General features: G+C 42.9%; 1 protein-coding gene across 10 annotated transcripts in view; it reads right to left on the minus strand.

Moving 5' to 3' along the window:
• Window positions 1–27,653, minus strand: part of TSNARE1 (t-SNARE domain containing 1) — a 523,183-nt gene that overhangs the window by 245,823 nt on the left and 249,707 nt on the right. For 9 of the 10 annotated variants that reach the window (XR_010610302.1, XM_065669042.1, XM_065669048.1 and 6 more), the window contains one exon: window positions 4,017–4,184. Coding sequence is in view for 9 of the 10 variants with exons in the window: in XM_065669042.1 (XP_065525114.1) it covers window positions 4,017–4,184 (168 nt within the window). In the remaining variant the exon portion in view is untranslated. The remainder of the gene's footprint in view (window positions 1–4,016; window positions 4,185–27,653) is intronic. The other variant, XM_065669049.1, reaches the window with a different exon arrangement.

The following is a 27,653-nucleotide window of genomic DNA, read 5'->3' on the forward strand; positions in this document are numbered from 1 at the left end:
GGAACGAACATCAACATCTCTCAATGCTGAACCAGAGGGAACACACTTTCCTAAACATAAAAGTATTACCTCACACCTCTTGCTACACCCTACCCAACTCTCCTTCAAGCTACAAGGCTGCCGGAGAGGGACTCCTCATTAGGGACTGTAGCCATAGGACAAGGGGTGATGGGTTCAAACTGAAACGGGGGAAGTTCTATGATGATCCTATCTTCCTTTCTCATCACCTTTGGAGAATCCGGAAACGTGGGGAGGCTCACTAGAGGCTTTCTGAATGAATATAGCATTTTTGTGTCTTTTTATCATAGATCTTTCAAGTCAGCAGATGAAATTCTGATGTTCCCCATTCCATGGTTATCAATTTCTTCCCAAAGCTTTATCTAATTCCATTTTTCACATGACCACAGGTGCCAATGAAAGGCACGAGATGCTAAATTACATATATTTGCTATGACAGAGCTCGTGCCAGCACTGAGCACTGACAATGCACATTACAGTTCAGCTCATGTATTTCCGATGGCACATTTTTACAGGGCTATATATAAAGTTGTTATGGCATCTATTATCCACCGCAAATACAGTTCAAGTTAAAATAGGTTTTATATAACAGTTCAAAGCAATATTTTAAGACATAACGCTTGTGTCAAGGCTGCCGTGCCCTACCAGATTTTGACATTTCCAAGGAATAAAAATCTTTATCCAAAATGTAAGGTTTTGGCGAGACATCTCCATTGGAGACTTGTCTATTTTTAATCAGCAAGCAATAGCGAAAGCAGCGCATTGAAATGAAATGAACAGCCAGCTGAACTGTTGACATGGCTGTTTTCTTTCTAGGTGGAAGCTGAAAAGTGCCCTCAAGGAACGTTCATGACAGAGAACAATGCCCCATTAACCTGAACCTCTGAAGAGATTCTGGAGATGTGGAAAACACACAAAAGGAAAAGAATCATTGGGACATTAAGAAGGGCACAATTTTATATCTGTTTCTCAGGACACAAGACGGGAAGAGAATTTATTTCCTCATTTCTTTAGCAATGAAAAAGGTTTTATATCTGTTCCTGCAAAAAGGGCAGATTCAATGTTAAAATAAAAAAGCCTCATTACTGGTACCATCACCATGAGTTTCTTCAAAGTTGAGTGCTAATCAGTGTGGCCCAGGAGATGTGATGTTCCAGCAATGCTCCTGTGACCTCATCTGTGCTCCTCAAGACTGACATGTTTCTGGTGCTAGATATGCAGCAAGACCATTCCACTTGCATACGATATGTTTGCGCAGCTCTACTCTTCATTCTGGTCCCCAAAGGAGAACAAATGCCACACATCAATTTGGCAATAAATTTAGTTGATTACTTGTGTTTGACAGGAATAACGTTATTGGTTATTTGTTGGTTTTGAAAACATGGATGGGGAAACGTTGCAAGGATGACTATGAGCTCAGTGTGTCCCTCCTTTTTATACCCACAGCTTCTAATGAACCCAGGGAAGTTTTCATGCAGAAGGTGAGTACTCTCATAAGAAATATGTTATGTACAGGGGAAGTTCAGGCTGGATATAAGGAAGAAGTTATTTACTGTGAGGCTGATGAGGCACTGGCACAGGATGCCCTGAGAGGTGGTGAATGCTCCATCCCTGGCAGTGGATGGAGGTTGGACAGAGTCTTGGGTGACATGGACTAGTGTGAGGCATCCCTGCCCATGGCAGGGGGTTGGAACTGGGTAATCTTGAGGTCCTTTCCAATCCAAAGCATTCTATGATTCTATGTGGGTCAATAAACAGAAAAACAAGCCTCAGTGAAAACTATTTAATAGCAATGTTTGCTCATTCAAATACAAGTGGGGAGAGGTACCACACAGTCCATAGCATTTTCATTATATTTCTTTCACAAAACATGTTAAATAAAAAGCTATTGGTCCTAAAGGCTTTGCTTCTGAGGAGAAATTTTTAAGCTACATTTGGAATAATGCTTGTGGAATGCAGTCCTCCTTACAGGGTGACCATGATCTTGGATAGCAAAGCAAAATAGATGCAGGAGATGGGGGTAAAATAGGTGAGATGAAAGCACACACATTGTTAGGAAGCAGAAAGCATTAACTGCTTAATTTGAGTAAGTATTAACTCTAGAAGCTGAATAAGTTATTCAAAGGTAAATTCATATCAGGCAAAAAGGCATGAAGGCTATGCCAAATAGATAAGCAAACTGCACAAACACAGAATCGCAGACCGGTTTGGGTTGGAAAGGACTTTAAGCTCATCCAGTTCCAACCCCCTGCTATGGGCAGGGATGCCTCACACTAGACCAGCTTGCTGAACTTAGAAGTTAAGTAGGGCCAGGACTGGATTCACTTAAATTGCCTGAAGTACCCCACCATGGCCACATGGTCCAATGTGGCTCAATGCAGAGATATCAAATTGTGACACAGAAATGAAATTTCTAAGGAAACTAGGGATTTCTCTAAGGAGACACAACTGCATCTCTTGTTTTTCCAAAGTTGGCGAGCTTGAGGATGGCTTGGGGTTAGTATTTCTCCTCTATCCAATGGGCAGACACTCAATGCGGTGTGTTTTTTTGGGCAGCACAGGAGGCAACATAAAGACAGAAAGAAAAAGGAAGTGAATAGACTTCAGGCAAAAGGATTATAACAGCATCTTTTGTGTCCACAACACCATTTCATAGAATCAAAGAACAGTTCAGGTAGAAAGGACCTTAAGAACATCCAGTTCCAACCCCCTGCAGGAGACACCACACACTAAACCATGTCACCCCAGGCTCTCTCCAGAAACAGCTCTGCTACCATCCTTCTTGAACATCAAAAGGCAGGAACACCCCAAAACATGCGTTTTCCGCCAACAAAATTCCCTAGAGTTTGTCCTGGTGGACGCAAAGAGGATCCTCTATGTGAAAGGACAATTCACACCGAAGGATACTCAGTGTGAGACTATAACAATTTCATCCCTAGTGGTGCATGCAAGCCCACAAAGCTCAATCATCTCTATTCAGCAAACCACAACAGAGATTAGATATACACTAACCTCAACCCACTCCTGTGAAACTATCATCAACATTTCTTACTTACGAAGTGAATCATATGTAGCTCTCACTGTCTGCAAACAGAGGTCACAGCCTCAAAGCACCAGTCTCCAGCAGGAACGTTTATCCCCTTTTTGCACTGGTAACTCAATCACAATTCTCGCTATACCGCAACCAAAATCTATTCTGATAAAATTAGCTCAATCCAATTAAAGGACAAAGTATAGCCCTTAATTAAATGTTCTGATTATTCTGAAGCCCTCTTTTTTGTTGGTTCATCTTGAGTTGAGGCCTATAAAAGCACACAAATTAGAGAGGTTTGATGTGTTCTGGGTTTATTCATTTATTCCTCCAATTTAAGGACAAGAGTTTCCCAAAAGCATAAAACGAGAAGTATAAAAAGACAAATGTAGGATGTTTAACTTATTTAGGCCTCTCTTTGTTCCTTTTTTTCATCTTTTATTTATAGTGCATCCAAAAAAAAGGAATAAAAATAGTGTGTCTTCTTTTAACTATATTAAGAACAGCCAAATACTTTGATAAAGCAAAACCACTGAATTACTTGAAAAAAATAACAAGTTATTTCCTTTCCTTTACCTATTATCGTCTTTTATGTTAAAGCTGGAGATTTTCTGTCTGTGACAAATTCCAGTTTCAAGTTTGCATGCACTAAGAAAGCTGTTTTGCTGCAGAGCCAAGCTCAACTAAACTACCTCATCGCAGACTCTGTAATGGAAGACTCACTCCATACAACGTTAGTCCATGAACATGAATTCATTCTTGACGTTTTCATTATGGGTCATATGGATTTCTAATTCTTCCTTCTGCCACTGATTTCCATGTTTAGAAACACTTGATAATCTCTCCCATTTTCAGTGATACTGTACTGGAAGCACTGTAAATCACCATTTCTTCTACCATGTTCAGCATGCACCACAAGGAATCTCCACTTCCAGCTCGAAAGCCCATGACGGTAGAAGTGACTGACCTCAATCTGCTGAACGGCCTCTTCTCGCTGGCGGATTGCCTCCAGATCCTCCTCTGTGATTTCTGAGAGCAAGGCTTTGTCCTGGTTCTGGTTCTGCCACATGCCTTCTCCTCCATTAAAGATCTTCTCATCATCACGGAGGTCAGAGAAGGGGGTCCTAGGGCTCTGCTGAGATGGAAGGATGGAAAGAAAGAAAAGGATGTGTTAGTGTTGACCAGTTTTACATAGCGTTCTTATGGCAAAATATAATATGAATGTAATAGATTTATATTATAATAACATATATTATAACAATATATAATATACATAATAATATAGAGTGTATAAACAATGGAGAAAAGGTGAAGATGAGTAAGTTCTATGAAAGGAAACACATTAAGTCTTAAAGGAAGTGTTAGGACCTGAAACCAGATCTCCTGATCTTCATTTAAGCTCCAGCATCCTACTTGAACTTTCCAGCAGTTCTGACAGAACATAACATTTACGTGCATCAGAAAAAATGACACATTTACTTTGTTGGCTTTCCTGCAAATTCTTCTGGAATTAGATACTTGCTCAGGCAGACAGAAAGCCTATGCATTTGTCTTGGAGACTTTGTGATGCAGCTTGCAACATTCAACATAACAAACGATCCTATCTTGTCTATTTATGAGATATACTAAATACATAATATGAGCTAAACTAAATACAGCTAAAATAAGGGGAAATCATGAGAGAAATGTGACTGCAGAGTCATCAGTTTAAGCAGCACACAGGCTCACACTCTGCACTCTATTGAGTTGACCTGATTTTGCTGACACATCAGATGCCATTTTGTAGGTAGTTAGAAGTTTACACTGCCTTTGGGAGCTGTGCTTGCATTCAGAACCTGATTTTAAGAGCCTGCTCATGATGCAGCTGCATCTATACTGCAGGTAGGGCAGAGGTCTAACAAGGTCTTCTCCTACCAGCCTCTGGCTTCTGTGCCTGTAGAGATGTTAGGTTTGGTGTAGACTGGACTCAGAATTAACTGACACAAGATTGGTTTGGAGAATCAGGAGGCTGAGCTTAATAGTAACTGCTGAAGACTCCAACCCTATGGCTGCAAGAGTATGTCACTTCAAACAATACACATGGTCCTTTAAACCGGCCCTAAGCTGAGCTTTGACTCCTAATCAAAAGTTACAACAAAAAAGCAATTCAAGTGATTCTGACACTCTGAACTTGAAAGAGAAATGGCACTCACTACAGCACATTCTCAACCTGAATGTCCCCAAAGCCTTGGAAAGCTACAGGAGAAAACAAGCTGTTCTGTTCTATGAATCTGAAGTAATCTGAAGCACAAACCCTGGACCTTTGCAATGAGTTGTGCTTGAGAAATAATGGCCTTTGCTGTGGTTAGGTTTTCAACTAGATGATCTTAAGGTCCTTTCCAACCCTGACTATTCTATAGTTCTATGACGAGAAATGCTCTCAATTCCCACCCAGTAAATAGGAAACAAGGCCATGGGGCAGCTTGCTGGAAGGAGTGGGGAACTGAAAGGACTGGGAGGACTCCACTTGGAGCACTGTGTACAGTTCTGGTGTTCCCAACATAAGACGGACATGGAACTGCTGGAACAAGTCCAGAGGAGGCCACGAGGATGATCAGGGGCTGGAGCACCTCCCATATGAAGACAGGCTGAGGAAGTTGGGGCTGTTCAGCCTGGAGAAGAGAAGGCTGCTTGTAGACCTCAGAGCAGCTTCCAGTGTCTGAAGGGGGCTACAAGGATGCTGGAGAGGGACTCTTCATCAGGGACTGGAGTGATAGAACAAGAGGCGATGGGTTTAGACTGAAACAGGAGAAGTTCAGGTTGGAGATAAGGAAGAAGTTCTTCACTGTGAGGATGATGAGGCACTGGAACAGGGTGCCCAGAGAAGCGGTAAATGCTCAATCCCTGGCAGTGTTCAAGGGCATGTTGAATGGAGTCTTGAGCAACATGGTCTAGTGTGAGGCATCCCTGCCCACAGCAGGTGTTTGGAACTGGATGATCTTAAGGTCCTTTCCAACCCAAACTATTCTATGATTCTATGATTCTATCACTTGAGTGGAAGTCACAGTAGAAACAATGCCAAATCACCATGAAAAGAATGAGAAGCCCAATCAAGCATGCATGAGGGAGGCAAGGGAACGAGACAAAAAGAGTCACTTATAATGTGTTCTACTTCTTGCTTGTTTGCTTAGAGATCTGCCTTGGAGGAACTGTGAAGGCATAGAGAAAATGGGCAATATTTAACTCTTGAGATCACATTCAGACGCTCCAGTTGGCCAGATTTTGAAGGGTATCACGCATATGGAAACACTGATTTAACTCTTTAGATCTTCTTTGAGGTTTTAAAAAGTGTGTCATTTCTACATTTAGAAACTAAGGAACTTTTGCAGTTGCCTAAACCTAGACTTTGCTTTATGAACTTAATTAATTATTATCACCACCATCTATTTGCAGACAGCAAACATCACACAATGTGATGAAAGAAGTGGGGTGATGGAAGATGGAAAGAGTCATGCAGAAAACTGGCAGCAAAGAGACAAGTATCTTTCGCAAATACAAACAGAAGATTAAAATCTTTGACATTAATGTGTGCCTTTGTTTTATCCTCTGCTTCCCTGGGATCTGTTATCTGCAGAGAAAGGGTGTGTTACAGGAAGAAAATCATCATTTAAAATGAGGTTAAAAACTCATTTATACTTTAAAAGACACATTTTAATAGGTTTAAGATACTCTGGGGGTGTTTTATTCACTAATGATTACGTGCCTTGGACACTAACTTATCTGATAGAGTGGTTCAGTGCCAAAAGCATGACTTAATGAACTCAAGCCAAAACAAAAAACCCTTGGGGTATTCTAATGCTTCATTTATAGTGACAGAGGTGTCCTCGCATCTTCACCAGTGCGATAACCAAGACATGCAGAGGCAGTCATATTGCACAATGCCAAGCAGGCTGGAAGAGCCTCAATATCTGTGCTTTGAAGATGCAGGAAAACAGTGATCTAATGGAATTCTTGTACTACGGTCACAGCACGGACACTGCCATGGATCTAAATGCACATGAACGGACACTAAAAGTCACATTCTCTTATGCAGACATGCATTTCAGTGGAAGATAACAAATACACATGTTTTCACAGGTTTCCTTTTCTGTTCTGATGTGTGAGCACAGGATAAACGACAACGGAATCAGAATAGTTAGGGTTGGAAAGGACCTTGAGATCATCTAGTTTCAACCCCCCTGTCACCTCATACAAGACCATGTCACCCACGACTTCATCCAATACAGCAACCAAATCTTCTAACTATATTAATCCATATAATACCACAGTCGTATCACAAATAGGTTTGATCTTGGCCCGTGTCAACCCTACTAGTCATCCCCAACTGCTGGTCCTGGTATCTGCAAATAACACTCCACCCCACATAATACAGATAGCGCAATGCAAGTGATACTGCTCAGTCGTCTCTTACAAAAGATGGTTATTCATGTGTTTAAATAGATAATGGTCTAGACACAGATGTTGTTCCCTAAACAAAGTAGTGGCTTAAGTTAATTTCAGAGCTCCTGAAGGCAATTACCTGTTTGCATCCTTAATATCTTTTGAGAAAATCCAACTGTGGCTGCTGAATGAATGAGTAAGTCAGGAAGCAACAGGATGCACTGGGGCTGAAATTGCATCCCAGACATAAGAATGGCCCCATACTAACATTAAATATAGTCACCATGACCTACTGGGGTACGCATGGTAGCTGGCTGTGCTAACAAATTAAAAGTGACTTTGTGTTCCCTGATGCTACAGAGACTCTCATTGCTGTGATACAGTGAACAAATCCTAGATTTAAAAGTGTAAATAAATCTAATGACTTTTAGTACTTCTGATTGAGAACTGCACGTAGGTTGGTTTATCAGTGGTGTTCATTCCAAGTTGTGCTCATTGCCATGTCTGAAAGTGTGACCAGCAGGTCGAAGGAGGTGATCCTGTCCCACTACTCTGCTCTCGTGAGACCCCACTTGCAGCACTGGGTGCAGCTCTGGTGTCCTCAACATAAGAAGGACATGGAACTGCTGGAACAAGTCCAGAGGAGGCCACAAGGATGATCAGGGGCTGGAGCATCTCCCGTATGGAGACAGGATGAGAACATTGGGGCTGTTCAGCCGGGAGAAGAGAAGGCTGCGTGGAGACCTCAGAGCAGCTTCCAGTGCCTGAAGGGGGCTACAAGGATGCTGCAGAGGGACTCTTAATCAGGGACTGCAGTGATAGGACAAGGGTTGATGGGTTCAAAATGAAACAGGAGAAGTCCAGGTTGGATATAAGGAAGAAGTTCTTCCCTGTCAGGGTAGTGAGGCACTGGCACAGGGTGCCCAAAGAAGTGGTAAATGCTCCATCCCTGGCAGTGTTCAAGGCTTGGTTGAGCAGAGACTTAGGTGACATGGTCTAGTGTGAGGCGTTCCTGCCCATGGCAGGGGATTGGAACTGGATGATGTTAAGGTCCTTTCCAACCCAAACCATTCTGTGATTCTATGATTCTATGACAAAATATTGCATTTCTAGCAAGAAAAGATATGATGGAGGGCACTCATTGAGCCTCCACTGATAAAGCCCCTTTTGACAATGCACTGGAAGGGGCCACAACTCCCTGTAGAGGCACTTCCACATTACATTTGATTTAGTGCCCAATTTTCTGCCCTGTGTAATTTTGGCTTGGATTTTCTTTCATAAATTGTTAATTGGGTGTATTTGAAGTTGTTCTTTTGTTGAATTTTGCCTGTGGCAGTTTTTTTTCTTTTCAAGCTGTGGAAAAAAAAATGATAGGTAAGGAAAAGTTGAGTATTATCCAATACGCTCAGTAGTTCCTTTAAAATTAAATCCTTAGGACTGAGGGTCATAATACATAGCTATTCATCATATCTGAAAAATTATGGCCAAGCACGACATCTTTTCTGGTGGATAAAATCTATTCACTAGGATAAAATCGTTGCTGCTTACAACTACATTTTTTATCAGATTTATTCTACCACTCAGGAGATGCTATAAGCAGCTGCTGATAGAAATAAGGTTTTATCTGGATGGTGACAACTTCTGCAGTATCTGCACTTTACCAGCAGTAAAATCTTTGTATCAGAAGGTGCAGGTCTGAAACGCCTTCAAAGATGACCCCCTCCCATCCCTGTGCCTGCCTCACTCTCCCTTTGTATACTAGAAGGGACAGAAGAGGAGCGTTTAACACACACGGTTTCTTCTCCTTGTACACAGCAATATCACAAGTTTTACAACCCATGTCACATAAAATCACCAAGCAAGGGACTGAAATGATCTCTCTTCTAGTTCCCATATGGTCTTTATTCTACCCAGAAGCAGAAATGTAGCATGAACCCTCTCTAATATAACCTCAACCAGCCTTAACAGTTCATCCTCTGAGAGTTAGGGTACTCCTGTAGCAGTGAGACGTGCAGTGGTACTGTCTCAGTCCTGTCGCTCCCTTTTACATCTCTAACGATGCCATTTCTGATGGCTCATTACAAGATTGTTCCCTCATCAGAAATTAAGGACATGAAATATTGACTGGAGATGGATGAGAAATTCTCCTCATTGCCATTGAAATATTTAGCGATTTCAAAGGAAAATTTATTTTCCACACCTCATCAAAACCTGAAGACGTAGGAAAAAAAAATACACCACAGAGAGAAAGGAGACCAGCTCCTACACTCCCTCCAGCTCAGGTTACTTACAAATCACATCTTAAAGATGCCCAACATCAGCTGTAGTAAGATGGGCCTCTTACAGTCTCTCCAACAAGAGCTGTGAAAGTTGATGTAAATAGTAAGGATTCATTGGAGCTGGATTTACAGACTCTGTGTACCAGATGAATGACACACTGCAGGGAGGAGAGGATGAAGGGCTGAGGAAGACATTGACGTACTTTCAATTTCAGCTTGAAATCACCTTGAAAAGGAGGTTTTATTGAGATCAATACCTGCAATTAGACAACGTGGACTTGTCTATACAACATCTCCATCCATGGAATCATAGAATCATGCAATGGTTTGGGTTGGAACGGACCTTAAAGCTCATTCAGTCCCAACCCTTGCCATGGGCAAGGGAAACCTTCCACTAGAGCAGGTTGCTCTAAGGGCCGTCCAACCTGGCCTTGAACACTGCCAGTTATGGGGCATCTACACCTTCTCTGGGCAATCTGTTCCAGTGCCTCACTACCCTCATAGTGAAGGACTTCTTCCTAATATCTAATCTAAATCTACCATCTATCCTCTGTCAGTTTAAAGCCATTCCCCCTTCACTCAGGAGTTGTATCCTGGAGAGGAGGGTTTCATTTCAACTGTGTGTGAAAACATGGGAAGAGGATACTAATGCAGTATCTTAGGATGGATGTGACAGGGCTGTTTATATCATCAAAATGCAAAAGGTGGGTCTCCTAACTGGCCTGAAAACCTACTTCTGGCAAATAAGAAGGAACACAAGCTCCTTCTTTTCTGACTACTCACTCACATGCACATTTCAAGCAGTTGGAGCCGTCCTCATCAACACCCAGCTGTAAGACACTTGAGACTGCTTTTGATGTGCACAGCACAGCCCACAAGTTCATTGTTGCCTCCAAGTTTATATCAGCACAGGTAAAAGAAGTAATACTCACATAAGCTAATTATGTACTATATACTGCAGGTTGTTCCAAGGAAACCTTCTGCCACTATGAAAATAGAGTATTTTAGAGGTCTTACGTGACTCAGTTAGTAAACCAAGGGAGCTTGTTGTTTGTTCTCCAAACTCCAGAAATCTTCTGCACCTCTAGCAGGGATATGGCCAGCTCAAGCAGTCATCAACACACCTCCCACACCTCCTTGCAAACTATCACATCTCCTTGGGTAACATTTTGGCTCTGGCTTTCAAACCAAATGCAAACACAGAGATGTTTATCTCTTGCTTTACAGTATGTATAGACATATAAACAGCCAGGCTACACTTTATGAGTATAGCCTATTCTCACAAGCATCCAGGCCTAGAGATTCGCGTTTTATTGCATGTAGAATAATGAGGCTGGAGTACCTGCATTAAAGATCAATAAAATACTTTACATGGAATGCCACTGTGCAGAACATTGCTGTAGTTATGCTGCCTGCCTGTGCCTGATACATCTGTAATAGCACGTTGGCATTGCAAGCTGTCCAGGACAAAGTTTGTCCTGCCTATCTACCATATACGGCTAGGTTAAGAAGACAGATAAAAGGGATTAGGTGATCATTCTCAAACCACCATCCCAGAGCAACTAACCTTGCAGACTCAATGAGATTTAGAGCTGTGTCTCACCAAGCAAAAGCCCAAAGCAATTACAGGTAGAAAGGCCTCGGGCAGACACCGAACAAGCAGACTGGGACTGCTAAATCTTTTAAAGGAGTGAAATAGTGATATTACTTTGTATTATCTTTCACACCGAAGATCGCAGCAGTGATTGGTAATGTGAGCTCTGTTAGCTTATGAGATGAGCTTCATACAACAGGGTAAGGAGTACAACCACAAATTAACCATGGCTCGCTCTTCCTTTTCACTCAAATGTGTGCATTTAAAGCTACCATAATAACTTCAAAGTGTGGCATTTTCAATCCTTCCTGCGTGTATTACTAACACAGGCAAATACAGAAATGGGTTCTTCCAGTTATGTAAATTTGATTACTCTGCACCAATGCAGCATGAGCAAAACCAGCATGGGGAAATCAGCATAAAGGGAAGGGTTTAAGTGTATTTTTATTTAGATTAACTAGAATCTCTCATGTGTTTCTGTTTTCACTCTCGATCAAGATGTTTCCTTTTGAATGCTGTGAGCCTGAAACTGAGCCACAAAAAAGCACTATTTCTACCTGCTTCTTGCTACAGAATCTACAAGAAAACACTGATTTTTGGGGAAAAGTAATAGCAGAAATAGATTTGCTGGGTTGCTTCTCAGCATTTATAAGTCAAATTGTTCAAGTCTGCAGTCATGAAGATGAAGAAAATCCATTTAGTCTCCTGGGACTGGAAGAGACTCCGTAACAGAGTCCCTAGTTCATACCTCCTACTGCTTGCTTCTGCTTTATTCTTCCTTCAAGACTTTATTACTTCACCAAATTCATTTGGAGTAATCCTGACCTCATCACCCAGGGCTGCTCTCGTTCTGAGTCGATCTTACTGTACTCAGGGTGACAGAATTAAATGACCTGTCTGTGGTAGATGAAGAAAAAGAAAATAAGCCAGGGGCCTGAGGTTTAGCTCTCTAATAACCAATGGGCTTTTAAGAAGCACAGCATATTTTCACCCCAAGGTGAAAACCGAATTTAGGAGGAAAGCCCTTCCTACCAGGCTTAGATTTCCAGGCTAATGGAGATCATCAGTTTCTAGGGCAAGCTTCACTTGATCATGAGGGCTACCTTTTGTCATGCATTTTCACCCTGTATAATTCTTACAGGTGCTCCATAAGGGAAGGGGAAGGCAGTTTGCCCTGTCACTATTTCTAGCCCTTCTCCTTTTTTTCCTCTTGATTTGGCAACTTTATCTACCATGCAAATAGCTGGTCCCGTGGTGATGTGAGTGAAATGAAACAGCAACAGTGAAGAGCAGTGTAAATTTCCCCTTCCCGTAATCTAACATCCTTTTCAAACCCATTTCATTGAATGACTTAAGTCTTATTACACGTGTCTACATCTATCCTTCACAAAGCCAACTGCCTGTGCTATCAGAAGCTTCAGGTGGCACCTCTACACATGCAAAGCAAGCAGATAAAGGTTTCCTTTAATGGAGAGCATTAACCAGTATTTTTATACTGTCACATCACATTCCTAAAGCTCTTCCAGCCCTTTCATAGAATCATAGAATGGTTTGGGTTGGAAAGGACCTCGAGATCATCCAGTTTCAATACAATCCACTGCCCATCCAGTGCCATGGGCAGGGACACCTCACACTAGACCCTGTCACCCAAGGCACTGTCCAGCCTGGCCTTGAACATTGACAGGGATGGAGCATTCACCACTTCTTTGGGCACCCTGTGCCAGCGCCTCACCACCCTCACAGTAAAGAACTTCTTCCTTATATCTAACCTGAACTTCCCTGTTTCAGTTTGAACCCATCACCCCTTGTCCTGTCACTACACTCCCTGATGAAGAGTCCCTCCCTAGCATCCAGAATCCCTCTCCAGCATCCATTTCCTAGCTGTCTGAATTATATTATCATAATTCTCCATCTCTGCACTACTTTACTGCTGGCACCACGTTTTGGCTGCTGCTGCTGTCTGAGAGCTGTGCTTTTCCGTTGTCCCTGCATCCTGATGCTAGGCAGAAAACTCCCCTGCTTACAGCTCGCCCAACATCTGAAGGACCCAACGTTGTGTAAATGGGCCATGCATGCAAGCGCTCACAGACACATCACGACTGTCTAGAAAGGACCCTGTTGTCTCTGCCTCAACATATGTGCTGCACAGCTGGTGAGCAGGTCCCTGCTAGAAAGGCAAATGGGAAGGAGAATGAGAATGACTCACTTGTTAACACCTATCTAGTGCAAAGAAGTGAGAAATCTCTTTCTTGGGTTCACATGGACGCAAGAGCCAAGTTCAGCTTGATTTCCTGCAGCAGAAACAACCCCTAGCATGGGCGCAGTGCCACCCTGTAGTGAGGAGCAGTGGGAGATGCTGGAAATAAGAAGTATGTCTTTTACTTTCAAGAAATAGACTGATTTTGTATTTTGCCTTTAGCTTGTGGAGTGCTCAGCATGGGTGACTCCCACAGAACCTCTCTGGCATCAGTCTTCTAATCTCTTTTCATTACTGGCCCTTGGTAGGGTTTCAGTGGGTGCTCAGTGGCAAAGCAAATGTTGACAGCCTGGGATTGAGGAACACTCTCATTAAATGAGGCTGTTCTACAAATCATAGCATCATAGAATAGTTAGGGCTGGAAAGGAGCTGAAGATCATCCAGTTCCAACACAGCTACCATGGACTGGGACACCTTGCACTAAACGTGTCTCTCAAGACCCCCTGCACTGTCTGCATGTAGAATACTCCACCTACTGCCCAAAAGTGTGATCCCAAATTAGAAACAAAAACCAGAGGCAGCTTTTCAGCACCCATGTGGAGGACCTTCACTGACCCTTGTCAGCCTCAGTTGATGGGGATGGGGAAACAAGACCAGGTTCCTGCCTCCTTGTGAGAATGGGGCTCACCTTTGTTGAGGAGGAGAAAACTGGGGGTTGAGCTTTGAGCAGCAGGATGGGGCAACATCTATTCACCTCACCAAACCTTCTGGCACCAGCTGTAGAAGAGCCCCATCTAGAATATAGGTACAATAAAAACAGCAACAGAAATGACAAGCTCTGCACCAGGAAACAGCAAGGCCTATGCAGGAAAACATGACCTATATTTACTTATAGGCTTTTCTCAGCAGCCTTCTGTTATCCGCTGGTTTTCAACATAAGGCATCAAGATATAAATGGTCTGTCTTCTGTCAGAAAGGATGCTCAGACCTTTGGCCCGGTTCCCAGTGAATGTTTTTAAGCACTAACTCAGAACAAAACAGGGAGGGTATCACAGGTTGGTCACCTGAAAACAGAAAGTTGGAGTGATTTACCCAAAACCATCAAGCAAAAGAGTCAGAACCAGGCAGAGTCCATGTGAGTAATTACCTGGTGACTCCCATGTGGCACCTCCACCTGAGAAAGCAACCTCTCAATGGAGAAAATCAAGTCAGTGGAGTCTAGGGCAGGATTTGACCCATTCAAAAGAGCCACTCCAAGCAAATGTGAAGCCAGCAGCACATACATCATGGCATGGTGTCAGCAGGGAAACCAAACAGATCAAAAGCAGGAGCTGGGTCTTTGACAGAGCCTTCATATATGAGCAGCAATGATTGAGGAGGAGGGAACAGAAGTTCATGCTTCTCAGTGCCATGTAAACCACTTCTTTATAATTCATCTGTAAATTAGCCATAATAAAGCTTATTGATTCAAGTCTGGTTGCAGGTGGCTGCTTATGAGGTATTACACTAATACTATACAAAAGCATTTAGTTGCTTCTCTTCAGGACATTTTTGGGTTTAATTAAAATACAAACAAAGGTAATTAAAATGCTAAAAGATACAAAACTACAGAAACCTGCAGTGAAGCAAGAGACACCAACTGAGTATACTGAAAATGTGATGTGGGACGCTTTAGCAGCACTGCGATATAACAGGCTGCCATGGATCACTGGCATCATCTGTGGTCAGCCTCTGGTGAACTGACTCACCATGGCCAGACAGCAAGGAAAGGGCTCACCCTGGCTTCTCTTTCCAACAGATTCACTGAAACCCTTCTATTTCTATAGAGATCTAATTAGAATGAGCTTTTTGACCAAAACTGAGCAGAACTGAAATGATCACGAGCATCTAAAATAACATTTAGGGAAGCAAAGACACAATGGAAGACGAATGAGGAAGTAATCATTAACAAATTAATCTAGTCAATTAAATGACTAGATAATTATGGTGGGCTACTTCTCAAAACAGGTAGTACTGAAGATAGGGTCCCGTTTCATATTATTTAACAAAGGACAAATCCATGCATCCTGACACGTAGTTTATGTGAAAGCCCCTTATCCCACATGAATTATACATTCAGCTGACAGTAAAAACAGGTAGAGGGATATTTCCCCACTGGTATTGCTAGAGATGGACTTGGGAATAATCACAACCCCATCCTGTTAGGATAGCCATGAAGACAATCCCAACACAGCTTGAGTGGGTTGTGTTTTCAGCCAGCACAGCTGCATCTGGAAGGGCACATCTGTCTGTGTTTATTATAGAATCATAGAATCATAGAATAGTTAGAGATGGAAAGGACCTCAAGATCATCCAGTTCCAACCCCCCTGCCATGTACAGGGACACCTCACACTAAACCATCCCACCCAAGGCTTCATCCAGCCTGGCCTTGAACACTGCCAGGGATGGAGCACTCACAACCTCCCTGGGCAACCCATTCCAGTGCCTCACCACCCTAACAGGAAAGAATTTCCTCCTTATATCCAATCTAAACTTCTCCTGTTTCAGTTTTAACCCGTTACCCCTTGTCCTGTCCCTACAGTCCCTGATGAAGAGTCCCTCCCCAGCATCCCTACAGGCCCCCTTCAGGTACTGGAAGGCTGCTATGAGGTCCCCACACAGCCTTCTCTTCTCCAGGCTGAACAGCCCCAACTTCCTCAGCCTGTCTTCATACGGGAGGTGCTCCAGCCCCTGATCATCCTCGTGGCCTCCTCTGGACTTGTTCCAGCAGTTCCATGTCCTTTTTATGTTGAGGACACCAGAACTGTACACAGTGCTCCAGGTGAGGTCTCACAAGAGCAGAGTAGAGGGGCAGGATCACCTCCTTCGCCCTGCTGGTCACGCTCCTGTTGATGCAGCCCAGGATACGGTTGCTTTCTGGGCTGCGAGCGCACACTGCAGCCGGCTCATGTTCATTTTCTCATCGACCAGCACCCCCAAGTCCTTCTCTGCAGGGCCGCTCTGAATCTCTTCTTTGCCCAGCCTGTAGCTGTGCCTGGGATTGCTCCAACCCAGGTGTAGGACCTTGCACTTGTCGTGGTTGAACTTCATAAGGTTGGCATCAGCCCACCTCACAAGCGTGTCAAGGTCCCTCTGGATGGCATCCCCTCCCTCCAGCGTATCAACCGGACCACACAGCTTGGTGTCATCGGCAAACTTGCTGAGGGCGCACTCAATCCCACTGTCCATGTCAGTGGCCAAGATGTTAAACAAGACCGGTCCCAACACCGATCCCTGAGGGACACCACTTGTTACCAGTCTCCAGCCAGACATCGAGCCATTGACCAAAACTCTGTGTGCGGCCATCCAGCCAGTTCTTTATCCACCGAGTGGTCCATCCATCAAATTGATATCTCTCCAATTTAGAGAGAAGGATGTTCTGCTGTTCCTCTTGGGTCAAGAAAACAACCAAGGCCAAGAAAGCAGAGTCTTTATGGGTTTTTCCTTAAACTTAACAAAAGAAATAGGGCTTTAGCAAGACCAGTAGGTTTTTTTCCCATGTTACTTACAGTTTCTGTGTGCTGCAACCAAATATTGCTAAGAGTGCAAATTACTTCATCTCTTTTAAGTGATATACCTGCTTGAGTTAACAAGGGGTGTGCTGAAAGTGTGCAATGTAACAAGCAAATTCATAGAAACATATCACAGAATGGTTTGTATTGGAAGAAACCTTAAAGCCCATCCAGTTCCATCCCCTGCCACGGGCAGGGACACCTTCCACTGGAGCAGCTTGCTCCAAGCCCCTGTGTCCAACCTGGCCTTGGGCACTGCCAGGGATGGGGCAGCCACAGCTTCTCTGGGCACCCTGTGCCAGCGCCTCAGCACCCTCACAGGGAAGAGCTTCTGCCTAAGAGCTCAGCTCAGTCTCCCCTTGGGCAGGTTCAAGCCATTCCCCTTGGCCTGTCCCTACAGGCCCTTGTCCCAAGCCCCTCTCCAGGTTTCCTGCAGCCCCTTTAGGCACTGGAGCTGCTCTGAGGTCTCCCCCTAAGAAGCCTTCTCTTCTCCAGGCTGCCCCAGCCCAGCCCTCTCAGCCTGTCTTGGAGCATCTTCGTGACCTTTGTGCTCCAACAGCTCCCTGTCCTTCTAATGTTGGGGGTCCCAGAGCTGAATTCCTTTATTATCTCCAGTTGGCAATGCTATGAGAAAAGCAAGGAAGGTGGAAATCACCATATGATTCTAGTCCTGTATACTTAAGAGTATAACTATGGCCAAGCGCTCCACAGCAGAGTCAGACAAGGACTCTTGCAACCAAAAGGTCTGTAGCGTTTGTTCCTCAAGAGATACATTCAATGAAATAGAGATCACATTTTCAACTAAATTGGTGCATTGGCTGCTGCCCCTCTAAGAGTCCTCCCCTCTGAAGGCCACAAACATCAGTCACAACTTTTGACAGTGGCCATTCCTCATACCTATACTAGATAGATACACCCATTAAGGAGAGCATGTGTCCGGTTCCTTCTCCTGACCAGCCTTAATCCCTGTCTAATATAGTCTAATCTTAAGGTCATGAAGGTAAATAACCTTAAGAAATAGGAGCAACTAAAGAGAATTAAATGTTTGCACTGATTTCTGTGTGTCGTTACAGCAAGGAGCAGCATGGATTGGAGGACGCTCTTTTACTGGAAATACATAACAATGAGTCAACTTTCTTTGGAGGATGCGAGCTTCAATCTCAAGGAAAATGAAGAGTGACAGCTTGAACTGCAAGCTAAATGAAGTCAGGATATTTACTGCTTTAAAGCAAAACACAAGGACAGCAGCAAGAAAACTGTATTCTTCCTGAAGAACAGTGACAGAGTTATTACAGAACTAGACAGTATCTCAAGAGAGATAAAACTAAAGATACTAGATAAATTTAGTCACAGATGCATATTTGTGACTGGAACGCCTGCAGAGGACAATAATGGAAGTGGGAAGTGCAAACATTGCTAAAGGGGCCAGAATCTTGTTCCTCAAATAGTTTATCCAGGGAGAAGGGAATGGGAATAATTCTCCAGTTTGCTAAATAATTCTATATGAGGCCACGAGGAAGTGAATTTAACGTTCCAAAGAATGATAAGAAATAGGATGTGCCAGCAAGGAAAGCAATGCAGACCAGCTTTATTATCCTCATGTGCTCCACGCTGCCTCTCTGATACACGTTTACAGGGATGCTAACCTTTCTTGAGCTCAAGCATTCAGTCCCATACTGCACGATTAGCATGTGGGTTTGATGAAGGCTTTCATGAGGATTGAAAAGCCACCTAAAATGTTTGTAAAATAAAACATTCAGGGAAAGGATTAAAATGAAGAATGCTGAAAGGTTTCTAGCTCAGTGCCTCCAGAACGTGACATGGAACAAAATTCTCCCAAATCTGCCCTTTTTTCCAGTTAGCATCAGGACAATGTCTTCATTGTGTCATAAGCAGGAGAAGCCACAGATTAACACTCAGATAATTCCTACCACCCATTTTTATTGGACTATTATTATTCTTTACTTCTGTTTTAACTGTGCTATTGACTTTCCAAACTGATGGGGCATTAACCATCCACACAACTGTTCTTTATTAACTTTAGCATTTAACTCACATGTTTCTTCCCTAACACCAGCCCATTCTGACTCCTATAATTTACCTTGGTGAATAATTCACCAGGTCTTCATTTGTATTTTCACCTTGAAAGTATTTATAGACTGTAATCATCTCTCTATTGATACTTTCGTGTAGCCTACTTAATTTAGCTCCCTCATTTTCTCATCAGATGTTTATAGACTACACACCTCATGTTATTTTACTCGCCTTGTTTGCATTCTTTTCTATTCTCTCTGTATATACCAACCACAGAATTACAGAATGATTTGGGTTGGAAAGGACCTTAAGACCATCCATTTCTAACCCCCTGCCGTGGGTAGGGACACCTTACACCAGACCATGTCATCCAAGGCTCTGTCCAACCTGGCTTGAACACTGCCAGGGATGGAGCATTCACCACTTCTTTGGGCAATCTGCTCCAGTGCCTCACCAATATACCAATACCCTTCCCAAGCCATAACCTCCAAGACTTCATTGCTTGTGCCACAAAACACATTTCTGTTGGAAACCTTCCCCTGAGACCCGGGAGAAATTCTAACACGTTAACATCTACTCCGAAACCTGCTGTATTGGAGACTCTGCTTGGCTGGTTGAGCGGTTGCCTTTAGGTAGTTTTCTTAACTCTTCAACCTAGCCTCCAAGGACTCGTATCTGGAACTTTTCCATTCCTGTAGTAATAAAGGAGCAATAGAAATGAACTGATTCTGAAAGGCTGGGATATTCTCACTGAATTAAAATCATATTTCACTCCCCCAAAATAGACCTCTGGCTCCAAAACCATGACGGAATAGGATCCTCTCAGTGGAAAGATGACAGCTTTAGAATCATAGAATCATAGAATCACAGAATGGTTTGGGTTGGAAAGGACCTTAAGATCATCCAGTTCCAACCCCCCTGCCATGGGCAGGGACACCTCACACTAAGCCATCCCACCCAAGGCTTCATCCAACCTGGCCTTGAACACCGCCAGGGATGGAGCACTCACAGCCTCCCTGGGCAACCCATTCCAGTGCCTCACCACCCTAACAGGAAAGAATTTCCTCCTTAGATCCAATCTAAACTTCCCCTGTTTAAGTTTTAACCCGTTACCCCTTGTCCTGTCACTACAGTCCCTGACGAAGAGTCCCTCCCCAGCATCCCTATAGGCCCCCTTCAGGTACTGGAAGGCTGCTATGAGGTCCCCACACAGCCTTCTCTTCTCCAGGCTGAACAGCCCCAACTTCCTCAGCCTGTCTTCATACGGGAGGTGCTCCAGTCCCCTGATCATCCTCGTGGCCTCCTCTGGACTTGTTCCAGCAGTTCCATGTCCTTTTTATGTTGAGGACACCAGAACTGCACACAATGCTCCAGGTGAGGTCTCACAAGAGCAGAGCAGAGGGGCAGGATCACCTCCTTCGCCCTGCTGGTCACGCTCCTTTTGATGCAGCCCAGGATACGGTTGGCTTTCTGGGCTGCGAGTGCACACTGCAGCCGGCTCATATTCATTTTCTCATCGACCAGCACCCCCAGGTCCTTCTCCGCAGGGCCGCTCTGAATCTCTTCTCTGCCCAACCCATAGCTGTGCTGGGATTGCTGTTCTTTTGAATCTTTTGATTACACCTCAGTGCATTATGAAATAATTACTTAATACTCAAAATGACCTCTTTTTTACTTGCTCTTTTTGCAAATCAAGACCTAAGGACTCAGCAGTGAGCTGCTCCAGGTCATACAGCACACGTGTGCATGCAGAAATGCACTGTATTTTGCAGTATATAATGTATTGTACCTCAGTGCTCCTTTGTGTCTGTGGAGGACAAGCTTTTTTTTCACTCAACCTAAGGCTTTGCACTGCACAGGATGCTCCTCACTAACAAATATAGGTCTCTGTGCATGGCTTTAAGAATAAAAGACCCCTTTCTCTGTCCAAGAAGCCATGAATGTCTGGGGGACAAAGGGACCACAGTGAATCACAGTGAACCAGAACCACTCTTTTGCTCCTTGTCTACTCAAAACAGTGAAAAGAGCTTCTCCAGTGAGTAATTCAACCCCATGAATGCCCTTACTTCGTTTGACTTTTCCCCACTGACTCTCTCAAGAGCTTTAAACCGCTAATAGAGCCAAAGAGCTACAAGCTGCTAACCTAAAGTTAGATGTTACTTTGTTCTATCAGATATCAAGTGTATATTCACAGGAAGAAGGACAAATTAGGCAGATGCTGGTTCAGGACACTAATTTGAGATGTGTGCATGGTAGATATCTTCATCTGAATTCATTGAACTGCCAGAAATCTACCTCTCCAAACTTTACATACTCAAACTGGAAACACTGACCTCCAAGCTCCTTATTAAGGCTCCCATTATATTCAGTGAAGACAGGGTCAATAAAGTCAATGGAGATAAGAGCCTTATTCTTCACATTAGAAAGATTGACAGCTACTTAGCATGAGATTGCATCGCAGACTATAAAGGGAGTCTTGAACGTTAGGATCTGAAGTAAAGACCTACACTTCACATGTACAGATGTGGCCAATAATATGGGAAACAATAATAATAATAATAATAATAATGATAATGATAATAATAATAATAATAATAATGATAAACCCCAAACACACAAACCCCCACAGACTAGTTTTAATTTTTTCCTATAGGACAATCCATTCTACTTAGCTCAGATGAGTACATTAAGACGTGTCTATTTCTCTCAGCTCACTGTACAATGAATCTTGTTGCCCTCAGAGGCAGAAATCTACACTGTGGAATAATGAACAGAGATTGTTTTGGCATGCACTGTTCTCACTGGATTTATCCAGTACTGGATGAAGACAGTGAGACAAGACAGATCTGTGGCGATCCCTAGAACCTGCCTGATTCCCTCTTCATTAAGGAATCCTGTCTTCTCCCACACAGAATCATGGAATAGTTTGGGTTGGAAAGGACATTAAGATCATTCAGTTCCAACCCCCTGCCATGAGCAGGGACACCTCACACTAGACCATGGCACATTTGGGAATAGAAAACATGTTTGTAATTATCTGGTCAGCGTAACCAAGAAGTGACACCACTGTTTAATGATGTTTGTCCATGTTTCACACAGAATGACCTTTTATCTCACCATACAAAAGGCTAAACCATGTGAAACACTCAATCTCTTTGGCCAAGTTTCCTCCAGCTGGTGAGACCTAGAGTAAACCAGCATCTCCCTCACAGACCAGGTCCTCAATAGATTTAATAATACCATGAAGATATGATCTAAGGCATATATTCACACTGAATGAGATCACACTGCATCAAAACTTTGATAGATGCCTCCGCTATTTGCTCATCCTCAAGGAGCAATGACCCGAACATTAGCATGTCTAGTAAATCGTTCTAATGTGTGGTGAAAGCGGACTAATGGATACAGTAATTGATTGTTTGATGGATAGCTGGGGAGCCCTTTGATTATGAGTTTTTGCTATGGTCCAAGACATTTTCATTCTTCAGTTAACCCGGAGCTGATTGCTCCCATGAATTATCTCGTTCTATGCCTCCAAATATCATTCTCTTGATAAATATGTCATTAGAAACAAACCGGTGGTGGGGAGAGAGGAGAAAGCAGATGCTCAATGCTATGTCTTTTGAAGACGTAATAGAGTCTATAGACACAGAGTTTATCCATGAAGTGTGCTCAGGTTGGACAAGAGGTCTTTGCTTCTCCAAGATTTAGTACACAGAAAAATACGAGAGGCAGAAAGAAGCCTGAAGATCTATTTAAATAAATCAAAGGAGGCCCTATATGTACTGCAGTGAGTAAACCACTGTGTTGGCTTCCTCACATATTCCACCTTCCTCTCTCCTCTCTCCCACCTCTCCTCTCTCTTTCATGTAACAGGAAAACTCCAGGCTGAGTTTTCATGTTACAACAAGGAGGGATCCTGATGAAGAAAACAAGTATGAGCAAGAATTATATTTCTAATTGTAATTATAATTAAGAGTTATGATTCCTAGGTTTTAGCTGCTGATACTTGAATTTTGATCCTAGTGAAGCGTATGGCAAAATTCTTGTGGATATCAATGAGGTATTTTTTGATCATAGAATCATAGAATGGTTTGGGGTGGAAAGGACCTTAAAACCATCCAGTTCCAATCCCCTGTCATGGTCAGGGACACCTCACACCAGACCATGTCACCCAAGGCTCTTTCCAACCTAACCCTGAACATTGCCAGGGATGGAGCATTCACCACTTCTCCAGGCAACCCATTCCAGTGCCTCAGCACCCTCACAGTAAAGAACTTCTTCCTTATATCCATCCTGAACTTTATCCCTGTTTAAGTTTGCACCCATGACCCCTTGAACCCATCACCACTATAATCCCTGATCCTTTATCCTCCTATGACGACTCCTCAAAAGTCATTTACCACCCCTACTTAGCTTTATGATATTTAACTATTTATTCAAAACACCTATTTAATTTCACCTGGTTAATTTTAGCATGACATACAACCGTACTTTTCAGTTATGAAGGTTGCTATTCTTCTCCCCTAAAAGGCTACCCTGTTCTAAAGAACACTGTGGAAACCAGGCAGAAACAGATACTCTTCTGCAGTTAAAATGCTCAATCCCTGATCAACCCTGGTTCATATCCCTTAAAATTTCCCAATACGAAGAGACTGATATTTGCATAGAACATTCTGGACCTCCCCAGGCTCCACTGAGGAGAGGAACTTCATCACCTAAGCTTGAGTTAGAAGTAGTTTGCTACAACATACAAACAAGTCAGCGCACGAGCTAATCCACATTTGCTTCAGTGCCACACAGTTAATATGCTCAAAAGTGCTGCAGTTTTTAGATGTTTCATGGAAAAACTGTTGATGAGTAAAAGACATAATATCCCCTATTACTCTCCACCCTGCGTACGTCCCCTGGGCACTGCGACACTCTTATCTTGTTTTCCTAGCTGTGCCTCAAGCTTATTTGTATTGTTAGCCTAGCAATAGGTATCATTACTGCAAGATACGAGTATGGTTATGGGCAGAATTGCAACTGATCGTATCTCATACTATGAAAGGGGTACACTTGTCAAAGATATGGCTTAATGATCTTCAGTTCTTTGCCAAAACTTCTACAGAGGAGGGTGGCATGAGCAAAAGATAGGGAGAAGGACAAACAGTGACAGAGAAAGAGGGACAACTAATGAAGAAGTGAGGACCTAGCAAGAGTGAATGAAGAACACAGAAAATGCTCGGAAAGGTGGCAGAGTAGGACAAAGAGGAAAGAATAAATGGAAGTGAATTAAAAGGAAGCCAGAGGCAGACCCCGGGTGCTTCTAAAATGAACAGCTCTCTCACTCAGGTATGATAAAGTCTGGGATAGGATCACCTGCAGGTCTTCTTCACATGGAATGAAGCAAAGATAGGAGAAGAAGGCAGAGAATCTTTTCAAAACCAGTGCAGCCATTAGAGAAGCCTGTGCATTACTGTTGTTGCTCCATAGTTACCATATGCAAGTCAACTGTTGGGGACTGAAGTCCACAGTGGTTGAGCAGCAAATCTCATTTACAGACAGAAATCTCTGCCTTCTAGAGAAGCATTTGCACTGATTTCTGAAGATAATACAACATCCTGGCAACCTTCTGGACAGGGAACTTTCTTGCCACAGGGAACCACTATTAATAGAGATTAAAACACGGGCAAAGGAAAGCATAGGAAAAAGCCTCTTTCCTGATAGATACGAAACTCTACTGATCTGAGATTAGACTGAGCAAGGAAATTGCTGGCACAGTTAATGTTGGACATCTATTTTTCATACCAACTTGTGGAAGGTGACTGAGTCCATAATGTCGCTGCATATTTTATCATAATCATCAGGCTTCACACTGACTTTCTCCATGGAAAGCACTCTACGAATCACTGGCACTGCCTGCTGAGCAAGGCAACACTTTCCATCACTAAAGAAGCATTGATCTGGCTCAGCGTTTTCAAGTCCCTGATGGGTTTACATTACCTTTCTGTTAGTCTTTCTATTTCCTTCCACCACCCATGCTTTTATCTCTCCTGCTACTCTGCTCAAACACAGCTGTGCTAATATGCCAAAGTCACCTACCTAATCCTTTTTCATCTATTTCTGGGTCTCATTTGGGAAACAGAAAGGGATAAGACTGCTATGATCCTAACTAAAAGACAAGCCCTTGAGGTATGTCCTGGGCCAGTGTCCCAAGGATGTTGACGCATCCTTTAGTTTTGTAGGAAACTACATTTGGTTGAGTTTTACTTTTGGAACCAAAATCCCAGGAGTTTTTCCAAGAGAACCCATGTTAGTTCATGGACACTTATCCTGGATAAGTGTCATCATTGTTAACTCCATCCTGCTAACCAAAACACCTCCATTAGATTGTAGTGATGATGATGGTATTCTTCTCCTCCAGTCTCACCCTGCCATGCAGTGGTAGTGCTCAATCCAGCACACTGAGCAATCTGAGCCCTTCCACTCCGACTCATTCTAACTGTACCTGGTAGGTCTCATGAGTAATGTACCTACACAAAGAGATCTCATAAAACGTACAGGAACAGAAATTTTGACTAAAGAAGTGACGAATAAAATGCAGAGCAACATCCTCAGATTTTGGGCAAAGAATCTATAATCACTCAGTGGTGTTTGTGAAACATGTCAGGCTCTGTCAGGAAGAAGGGTTATAAATCAGTGTAAGGTAGATACTTTAATAATGATATTTCATATACATGCAATAATGAACTTTAATTCTTTCTTTGCGTTTCTTTCTTCTTCTACTGTAGCAGATGAGTCAAGCCCAGATGTGTAATGAAACTGATACTGGCATCACAGCACTTTCTTTAGAGGTGGCTGAAAGAACTCTATGGATCAGCTGCCAAATCATTTCTTCTCCTGTGGGGTTTCCTTCATGCATCTCACCCAGGATTTCATTCACCCACATATGGTGCGAGTGAATCATAGTGCAAGGAATATTCCTGACGGAAAAGACTTTGCAGACAAGTGGTCTTCTCACATCACTTGTCCTGAAATGAAGCCAAAGTCATCTTGAACATACTCAGCGGAACAACCTGCCAAGAGGAACCAGTTGCCATGGTATATAAGCAAATTCATGTATAACTTTGCATTAAGCAACTATGAAAGCTAATTTAGAGCTTATTGGTAACCTTATTATCAAATATTTGCACCAGGGAATGAGGAGAATGATTTGTTTTCTGCTGTGATACTGAGAATTAACAGAGGATATCAAAAAGAAAGCTCCGGGATACTAAATGTTATGATGTTGGATAAATATGAAACACCTCTCTCATTCCTTGGCTCTTTAGTAGAAACTCAAGGAAATGAATAGATCAATGTGGCACATTACCCATTCTGCAAAACGCCTTCCTGTTAGTGTCTACAGTGACTACAGGGCTTTCATGAAGAAGAAATTAATCCTGATTCATATTAGATGAATTTTACTGAAATATATTCACTCTTCCATTTTTCCTGCTCTGTAAGAAAGGCCAACAACAACACAACCCTACTGAAAACAACAGGATATATTCCTTAATTCCTGCACCAGGATCCCATACCTAATACCCCAAACTTAAACAGTGGATAAACAAAGCCATAAAACATACACATGCTGCAGACTCCTCGCATGTCAGAATTCCTTGTATTTGACAGCTACTTCATCTATTCCTCTTTGCACACACCTCCAGACCCACCAACCTCCACTTCCTTCTGAGCATCATGAAAAAGCCTGAAACAAATGAGCAAACAAAACCCCAAGACATAACAAAGCAGACAGATAACCCATGGCATGGGTTACTGTGGGAGCAAACACTTGGTGGTTACAATGACAAAGGCAAACTGTATTGCATGACCTACAGTCTCCATCCTACCTCTACCACTTCTTCGGGCACCCTGTGCCAGTGCCTCACCACCCTCACAGTAAAGGACTTCTGCCTTATATCTAACCTGAACTTCCCCTGTTTTAAGTTTAAACCCCACAACCTCTTTAAACCTGTCCTTTTCCTTTGGTGGACAGTTTTTATTCTGTAATGCTCTCCAGGCTATTATTGCTGGGAGAGGAAGAAACACCACTGGCAAGCTGTGATTCAAGACAGCAGAAAAGGAGAGTCAAGAAGGCAAAGGGTGATTAAAGAGATTTTGTGTGAACTCAAGTCTCTACAAAGGGACAACGCCTGTAGGAAAAAGCAGCGCTAGGAGGAGGAAACAGGTTTTATAATGTTGGATATCATCAAGCTCAGAATGAAAAGCATCGCAAAGTAAGTAGGACCAGGGTAGAACAAGAACACAAATGATGTCCCCATATGTGTCTTTGTAAAATGAGAGGTAGGAGGGAGAAAACAAAGAAAAAAGATGCATATCCCAAAAAGCATCATTTTTAAACAAAAACAAAAAAAATAAAACAAAACAAAAAAACCCAATAAATGTGGTCCTCTTTAAGTAAGTTCATTTTTCTCCTCTACCTTTCTGCAAAACCCTCCCTTATGCCACACTTTTTCCCAGGCTAACACTATCTGGCAGCTG

This window comes from Lathamus discolor, chromosome 2 (genome assembly GCF_037157495.1).
Source record: "Lathamus discolor isolate bLatDis1 chromosome 2, bLatDis1.hap1, whole genome shotgun sequence".
Taxonomy (NCBI): domain Eukaryota; kingdom Metazoa; phylum Chordata; class Aves; order Psittaciformes; family Psittacidae; genus Lathamus; species Lathamus discolor.